The sequence below is a fragment of the Monopterus albus genome, unplaced genomic scaffold, assembly GCF_001952655.1.
Source record: "Monopterus albus unplaced genomic scaffold, M_albus_1.0 scaffold504.1, whole genome shotgun sequence".
NCBI lineage: Eukaryota > Metazoa > Chordata > Actinopteri > Synbranchiformes > Synbranchidae > Monopterus > Monopterus albus.
Genome location: NW_018128384.1, coordinates 66,098 through 74,712, shown reverse-complemented (window position 1 = coordinate 74,712; position 8,615 = coordinate 66,098). Strand labels below are relative to the sequence as shown.

The window sequence follows — 8,615 nt, the reverse complement described above, 5'->3', positions numbered from 1 at the left end:
AAATTTGATTTGATTTGATTTGATCATGAGCAGCTGTGGCAATAAAATGCTGTTTATACATGAAATTTGATATCAACATAATTATTCATAGTGTCAGACAGAAAACTGGAATCAGACAGGAAATGTTCAGCATGAGAACTTTTACTTCCTTAGGACTTGAGCCTTTTTACTTGTAATGAGCTTTGTTCCATGATACGAGATGCGAGACGTCTCTTCTCACAGTCCAACTTCCTGTTCTGATTGGTTTTAAGTGAACCCTGCTCTCAGCCATTAACTCTGCCTTTCTGACTGTACATGAGGCAAAGGTTTCATCCGTGCACCATGTGGGAATACTTTATAACTGATCTATTTTTGTTCCTTTATTTTCACTCAAGCTACACAGCTGCACTTATTATGTGCAATACAATACCAATCCAATAGGCCGGCTGCAGTGTGCAATTACAGCCCATAATGATTATGTAATGCTATTATTCAGCAAACATTAACCTGAAGTCGTTTTCAGGAGCAGTCTCTGTAGCAACAAAGCCAAATGCTGTTACTGTCATACATGTGGGACAGACGTTGCTACATTTCAGCCTCGGTGATTTGAATCATGGTTGATGTGTCTCAGGGGGCCGCTCTCCGACCGTTGGTGCCAGTCATCCAGCCTGCTGTGGCCCCCTCCTGGCCCCTTCACTGTAACGCCGAGGCTTTTCCCTCTGCCTGCTCTGTAATTACACCATGCTGCACAATTAATTGGCCAACGAGATTTGCACAGAACTGGAAAAAGTGCCAAACCAAATTCTTGGTGAGGCACAGGATGCAAAGACAGGTCACCTTAAAGTCATTAGGGTCATCAAAGCTCAGGCTTCTGGACTAATTGTTTCTGTGAATCAGAGGCCATGGGAAAAAATACTGTAAAAGAATTTCATTTTAACAATTCAACCCTGTAGGTGTCTGTAGGATCCTTCAGTTAACGTGAAGGCATCATAGACACCAAATGGTTTTTAAGGATAAATGTTCTGGAAAAGAAGGAGAAAAGACCAGTGTCAGAAAACAGAATGAAGGAAGGACGGCGAGACTGCTAATGACAAATGACAGATAAATGCCAAAATCACGGCCGCACATGCTGAGAGCTTAAGGTCAGTGACGTGTGTGGACATGTGGCTGCCTGCCCTGCATACATCCATGTCCCTGTTGGGCTGAAAGAAAGGGACAAAAAGACAGACAGGGAAAGGGGAAGATGAAGGGCAAAGGGACAAACTCATACAGAAAAAATTAAAGCTGCATTACTTGATTGTTTGTTGGAAACCCGGGGGCACAGCAAGCTGACAACAAACACTGCAACAAGCTCTTAAAGATAAAAGACAAAATACGTTGCCACGCAGGAGGAGACATTTCAGGCAGCCCTGGCTCTGGAACTCAAAGGCCCATTCATTTTCCCCATGGACGATGCAAAAACGCTGCAGGGGTGGAATTAACTAGCAGGACTCTGGCAAGGTCTGTACTTTGTCCTCTGATTCGTTGTGCTACATCTGAAAACAGCTGTGCAGTCAGAACTCAGTGCAACACAGCGAAAGAGCTGCAGGTTTGTCTGAACACAGTGCAACCCCGACACTTCAGCTGCCTTCATCTCTGACTCTTCCTCCTCAGTTCATCACTGACGCCATTAAACTGTGCTCAGTGGTTAAACTTAATGTTCAACTCCTGTTTTACTTCAGGTGTTTGTGCTTACTGTTACACGGACACTTCAGCTTCAGTGGTTACACTGATACGACATTTCATCTATTTTTACCACGTACACATTCAAAACCCCAGAGGTGGAAAGTAACTAAGTACATTTACTCAAGTACTGAGGTACTGTATCTGTACTTGAGTATTTTCATTTTCCTCTACTTCATACTTTGGCTTAACTACATTTTACAGGAAAGTATTACACTTTGTCCGCACTACACTTATTTGATAAATTCCTATTCATTTAATGTCAGTTTGAAAAGTAAACAAAATACAGTATAATCAGCACTTTATTGATCCCTGATGGGATCAATAACATCAGATGATCCCATCAGGGATCAATAAAGTGCTACCCAGCAGGATGTATAAGCATATAAAGGTGGTTAACATCAGCTCCTTTAGCAGCTGAAACATTAGTGTAAACTGTGCCATTCTACATAACGAGTACTTTCACCAGTCCTGTGCCATTCTACATAATGAGTACTTTCACCAGTGCTGCCTGTGTACTTTCACTTAAGTAACATTTTGAATGCAGGACCTTTACTTGTAACAAAGTATTTTTTTTACACGGAGCAGCGAGCACACACTCTACATTTTATACTAGTATTTCACTGCACTCTTGCAACTTTAGTGAACTGACTCTGATAAAACTACAGTTATTGAACTTCTTAGAAATTTTATATTTAAACTGCATTAAAAACATGATTTACTCGTTTCCCCTTAAATGAAAATCTCAGATAGTTAAAATTAAGCCAGTGACATTTAACATTACAGCTGTGAGCACATCAAGCATCAACAAATGAATGAATGACACACACAGAAAGGCACTGACCTAGTGGTGCATGAGCTAGCCATTTATTGTTACTGAGGAAGTTAACAAGGTTAACTGCATTGAAAGTCATACAATCAACCTCTGAAGCTTTGTGAGGCCCCTCCCTGTGTCACAGAAAGAAAGCTGTAGGAATATACATACAGTATATCTTACTGGCAAGTAGACAAGTACATCCGCCGCTACCTGGTACTCATGTACTATATACACATGTTAAAAATATAATTTGTTTGCATTGCGATCACCATTTTTCCTTTGTTGTTCCAGGACGTTTAGGACGAAGGAATTCACATTAAAGTGTTACAGGTTCTTGAATGGCTGTGGAAACTACAGAGCAGTTTTTAAATAGCTATCACATACACATGGGCATATGCATAGAAGGCACGTCTATGCATCTAAATTGCTTACACGATAAATGGAAGGCAGTTTTATCACTGGGGAAGAAAACAAAAACACACAAGTGTCCTGATGGCTGTTAGCAGCCGTACATACACACAACACTCCCCAAGCAAGCACTCCACTAAACATGAGACAATACACACTCATCCTTTCAACGACAAACTACGTACAGTGCACCACACCACAGGGGTCCTCATGGCTCGGCCAGTGGACGGCGTTCACCTGGGGGGGGATGCACCAAAGAACACTTGTTGGGAAGCAGCGGCCGAGCGCTAGCAGAGGCCTCCCGTGGGAGGAAGCAGCCACCCAAAACACTGATTTCATGACTTGTTTTTTTAGTGTTACAACAAGAAGCCATTCAATCTTGGACCAGTGGTTGTCGAGAAGTGTCCCTCAAAAAGGAGAGCTGCTTCTTCCTCTGTGAGTCAGCACTGTTACAGGAAGCTCAAATGCAAGACTGCAGCTTCTCAAGGCGTAGTGATAGTATGCAAATGTGCAGAAAATATCCAGGCCACATGTCTGAAATGCGTGAGTCAAGAATGATAATACAGCTACAAAACATCGTCCAGAAATACTGCGGCTGGCTGTGACAAAGTAAAGGAATAGTTTGGTATTTTTGTTAATACTTGTTTAGTTTTCTTGACTTCACTGAGAAGCTCAATACCCCTCTCATGTCAAGGTCAAAGGTCAAAGGGTTTATTTGTCATATGCACAGTTAGGAAACGCGTTTCCGTGTACAATGAAATTCTTACTTTGTCATTCAACACGGAGCCACAGAGACCGTTAGCCTAGCTTAGCATAATGACTGGAAGCAAAGGGAAACAGCTAGCATGGCCCTTTCCGAGAGTGACAGGTCATTAAAGTTGGCCTGTAACCGACTACCCACAAAACCACGGCTGGCTCAAAGATTTCTATTTGTGTATGGACTGACGTTACAATCATTACGATTTGTATGAAATAAAACAGTTTGGTACTGTTTATGGTGGCGTTTAGCACGTTTATGTTTAATGATTACTTTAGTAATGTTTTTCTTTGTTGCGGTTCCTGCCCTGGATTTAAATGACCTTCACAGGAAACGTAACATTTAATTAAGACATACTGTTTTTAATGCTCTTACTACTAATGCTAACCCAATACTCCCTGCTTCCTCAGATAAACAAAACAAAAAAAAATACTTTGCTGTTGTATTAAAACTATAACTTAAAACAAACCAGATATAACAAAGTGTTAATTAGCCAGAGGTGGTGTTAGAGGCATCCCCTTGCTGCTAGTCTTTATTTTTAGCTAAGCTAACCAGCTATAATAGAAATGAGTGAGATCAAGCTTCTTATATAACTCAACAAAAACAAAAACAGGCCAAATTACCCCTGTATATGGTTTACTCTGGTTAAAACACTATCCTTCATACGTGTGTGTGTGTATTGACTAGTAAATCCAGCTGACAATCTACAACAGCGGTTACACAATCTGACCTGCCAAAGATGAGAGATGTGCAACTGCTTCTTAAAACTGTGACTTGCAAAATTAAGTAGATGTGGTGCTCAGAATAGGCAATGGTACACAAAAGGCAGAATGAAAAAAGTAATATGCACTTTAAAAACAACTTTTTGGCAGCTGTGTCTGTGGCGAGGCCTGCGACTATGATACACAGACGCCCCTAAAACCCTAGGGCGTTCTGTTTTTAATGACTTACTACTAATGCCAACCCAACACTCACCACAGTGACAAAGAAGTGCAGGTGTGAATGGGGCAACAACCAGTTGGCAGAAACTCCCCTCCAAATGTCACACTGGATCATTTACAGATCCAGCAGGTGAATCAAGGCTTGACTGTAACTGTTCTGCTGCCAAGTAAAAGTGCAGCATAAAAGACATTCAGCTTGAGCTCAGGAATGGTTCATCAACAGACACCGTGTATCCGACAAAAACACGTTCAACTCATGTGAACTAGCAAACGAAACAGTTGATTCACACTCTGAACAGCCTGAATGTAAGTTTGTCTTTGAGGCGGTTCTGGTGCAAAAAGGAATTCATGTTTAGAAGTCAGTAAATGTGGTACTACACTACAATGCCAGTACTACTTCATTCAGAAACATGTGTCTACTGAACACAGTGAAGATGGACAATCACTAGAAACTCTGCCTCACTCTAGTCCACGAATAAGGTCTCGTCTCTGACTGCTTCAAGGCTTAACAGGCCAAATACTGTAGAGACTTAACTGGATGAGAAAGGTGGATTTGGCACAGGCCTTTTACAGGAAACTCCTCACTTCTGTCTACGACACATTCTGCACAACATTCCTTTGGTTAATAAAAAGAAGAAGAGAGAAAACAGAAAAGTGAGAGCTGAGCAAAGGTTAGCTAGGTTTTCCCCTGTGAGGCGAGTGCTCACTGTGTGCAGCCCTTGTTGGGGTGAGACACAAAGGCTAAACTCAAACTGTGGTTTAGTAGATTTAACATGTTAGGCTTCTCAAAGGCTCTTCTGATGATCACAGTGGTTTAGGATTCAACTTGAGGGCAAGTGTTGACGTTTAATGAGCGAGAACAGGAGGACCCTGATGTCTGGTCTCCCTCATGAGTTTGCTTTTTCCATCGTTCCATGTTATTATAGTCAAGTCTCAGGCGTCAAGGTGTGGCAGGCAAAAAACTGTCAGGTATCAAGATCCTGAAGGAGACACAAAGGACAAACATTAAAAGGCCAGTTCTCAATTTACTACACTTTAAGAGAGACAGACCCCAACATCGAAAACGATGCTGAGACAACTGCAGCGCTGCTGAGTCAGGTGACAATCATCTGGGGTTTCAGCGCACAAACAGCAGCTTTCACATTCTGACCCATTAAAGCAGCTTAAAAAGTGCCACTGTGCAGCAGAGTGGTGACTATGACATGACTGTTGTTCATTAAAGGGTGAAAATACACATTACGCTGAATTTATCTTGCAATCCTTTAGTAAAGAAGCAACTCGGGCCCCTCAAGGTATTTTTCCTCGGCCCTTATTTGTGTTTGGCATTGTTTGAATAGAGCAGACCAACCTACAAAACGTCCACAGTGCCATGGGTCCAGGAAATGTGGCTTAAGCACAAGATTTGAAGAAAAAGCTCCATAACAGTGTACACAAACCATTCCTGTATTAGAGGGATGAGTGATGCCTTCAGTGTGTACGTACGTCCTAATGTTCAGGCACAAATGTGCTGATATCAGTGTTCATTAGTGAGCTGTGCCATTACATTTTCACTGTAGTCGATATCAGTGTTCATTAGTGAGCTGTGCTGTGCCATTACATTTTCACTGTAGTTGTGGTTACATTGCAAATTACACATACTGGTGCTGCGCTGGTCTGACAGAATGAACAGTATTTATCAAGCTAACCCCTCTGGAGTCCATGTATCTTTCATCGCGAGTCCTCCCTCTGACAACAAGCTGGTTAAATGTGGCTGTTACTGCCTGAAAGCTGACGGGTGAAGTGACATTATACTGTATTAACCTGAAGTGGTCCATACCTACCAGGTACCTGAGGAATATATAGTTTCCAGTATAATGCTGTTTTCTGTGAAGCGCAGCGAACCACTGCATTTACCTGGAGCTAACAGAGCACTGGAATCAAAGATGAATCTCATCTGAAGCTCTTCTGCTGCTGCATCAGGCCCACGTTCTCATATACTCTGGAGCTGTCCTCTCTCATCCTGGCAACACATGCACACAGGCTTTTTCCTTCGCAAGGACTCAAAAGTGACTGAAATGCAAGTAAAACAGCTTGTTATAGTAGCTGTTCACTAACTGCTTTACTCACTCTGTGCAGGTGGGGGTAGGGATAGGAGTGCATGGAGGCAGAGGGCTCTGCTCTCCTCCAGTCAGGTCAGACAAAGAGTACTTAATGTTTGTGTACTCGCGCCCTTTAATCTTACTTTTCTGCAGAGGAGAAAGCAGAGAAAGGTCAGAGACGGCAGCAGAAAGGAGCAAAAATGAAGAAGTGAGGGGTTGTTGGCTGCACACCTGCTCCTCCTCTATGCGTCTCTGCAGCGTTTCTATGTAGTGCTGTACAGCCATGTAGATGAACCTGTACTGCGCCTCAGTCTGCACCATCCCAGAACGCTGAGATCGAACCATCTGGATGGTCTTTGGCACGTCGATGTCACAGTCCACGCCTGCAGCATGAAAACAACAGCCGACAGTGACGCCCCGTGGGCACTGGTAACACTGTGAGAGCCCATGTACTATGTACTACAGCTGTGATCTTTTCATTCAGCTTTATTGAGGTAAATACTGTATGTGAATGCTATCAAAGAGCACCGGGGTCCCATTTACATCTCAAACCAGGGAGGTGTTCTGAGAAGCTTCTGAGCCAGGTAATGAAAAGTGTGAATTCACTGTATAGTAAGCACTCTGGAAGTCTCCTCCACACGGTGCGCCCCCGAGTGATTTCAGCACAGGCTGACACCAAAGGTGTACAGAGCTCCCTGATCAGTGCCGCTGCTCCGTGACCTGTCTGGGCCAATGAGCAGCGAGAGCCTGAGAAGTCCATCAAATCATCTGTGTGTTTGTGTTAGTTTAAAGAGAAGTGTAACAGCAGCTCAGCAGTTACTGCTGAGGTGCACAGGTCTGGTGCCCACTACACCAGACTAAAGCCTTGAAAACCAAAACAGACTGCAATGAGACTATTTATGGACTCACCAACGAAGATGCAGATACACTCGGCCACTTTCTCAGGTTGTCAGCTCTGCTGTAAATTGTTTTTTTGACATTTTCAGAACCGCAAACTAAATTGTGTTTCTGACTAATGTCATAGTTAATCACCGTTTGAGGCATTTCTAATTTATCATCCCATTTACATACACCAGGGGCCAAAACATTAGAACCCCCTCAGAACATAACACAGCTCAGTACAACACCACCACTAGTCACGACCGCAGTGCGATATAGATTTTAATTAACTCCTCTACAGCGCTGCATTAGACTCTACATCTAATACAGTGCAAAACCCATCTGGATTGTACAGGACACAAGACGTTTGCAGTGACAGGTGTGTGCGCAGACTCACCTTTCTCTCGGATCACATCTATCAGGATGTCGATCACTATAAACGTTCCCGTCCGCCCGATCCCTGCACTGTATAGCACAAGACAACGTCTCTGGTTCAGCACGTCTCCTCTGTTGCCACAAAGTACACGGATCATTTACTGAAGCGTTTTCACTGTTTGACTTGTGTGTACCTGCAGTGTACCGCGATTGGCCCAGCGTCCAGTATGTTCTCCTGCTTCAGGTTGACCTCCTCTAAGAAGTCCAGGACGCCGCCTGGGTCAGTGGGGACTCCATGGTCCGGCCAGGTCCTGAAGTGGTACTGCCAAACTGTGCGTTCTGTGTTTCCCTAAACACACACACACACACACAGGAGACTTTCAACATACAGTGTAAAAACACTTAGCAAGTACCATCTGTACAGATGTCAATATAAATAACAACATAATTGAAAGAAATATATGTTCTATGTTTCTTAAGCCAATTGTTGAAAAGGAAATTATAGAGATAGTGAACAAATGTGGTAATAAATCATCTAGTGATAGTGATGGTATCACTATGACAACTGTTAAATGGGTAATTGAGGGGATATGCAAACCATTAACCCATATTTTTAACATGTCGTTTCGACTTGGGCAGTTCCCCAATAATATGAAAAT

General features: G+C 42.9%; 1 protein-coding gene across 2 annotated transcripts in view; it reads right to left on the bottom strand.

Annotated features, from left to right (window-relative positions):
- Positions 1 to 2,544: 2,544 nt before the first annotated feature.
- The window catches only part of ptpn11a (protein tyrosine phosphatase non-receptor type 11a), a 17,329-nt gene continuing 11,258 nt past the window's right edge, over positions 2,545 to 8,615 (bottom strand). Inside the window, exons 11-16 of one of the 2 annotated variants that reach the window (XR_002273824.1) lie at positions 8,151 to 8,305; positions 7,979 to 8,046; positions 6,934 to 7,085; positions 6,846 to 6,849; positions 6,518 to 6,673; positions 2,545 to 5,604 (exon numbers count right to left, since the gene is read on the bottom strand). Coding sequence is in view for 1 of the 2 variants with exons in the window: in XM_020588125.1 (XP_020443781.1) it covers positions 6,554 to 6,623; positions 6,731 to 6,849; positions 6,934 to 7,085; positions 7,979 to 8,046; positions 8,151 to 8,305 (564 nt within the window). In the remaining variant the exon portion in view is untranslated. Of the gene's footprint in view, positions 5,605 to 6,517; positions 6,674 to 6,730; positions 6,850 to 6,933; positions 7,086 to 7,978; positions 8,047 to 8,150; positions 8,306 to 8,615 lie in introns of both variants that reach the window. The other variant, XM_020588125.1, reaches the window with a different exon arrangement.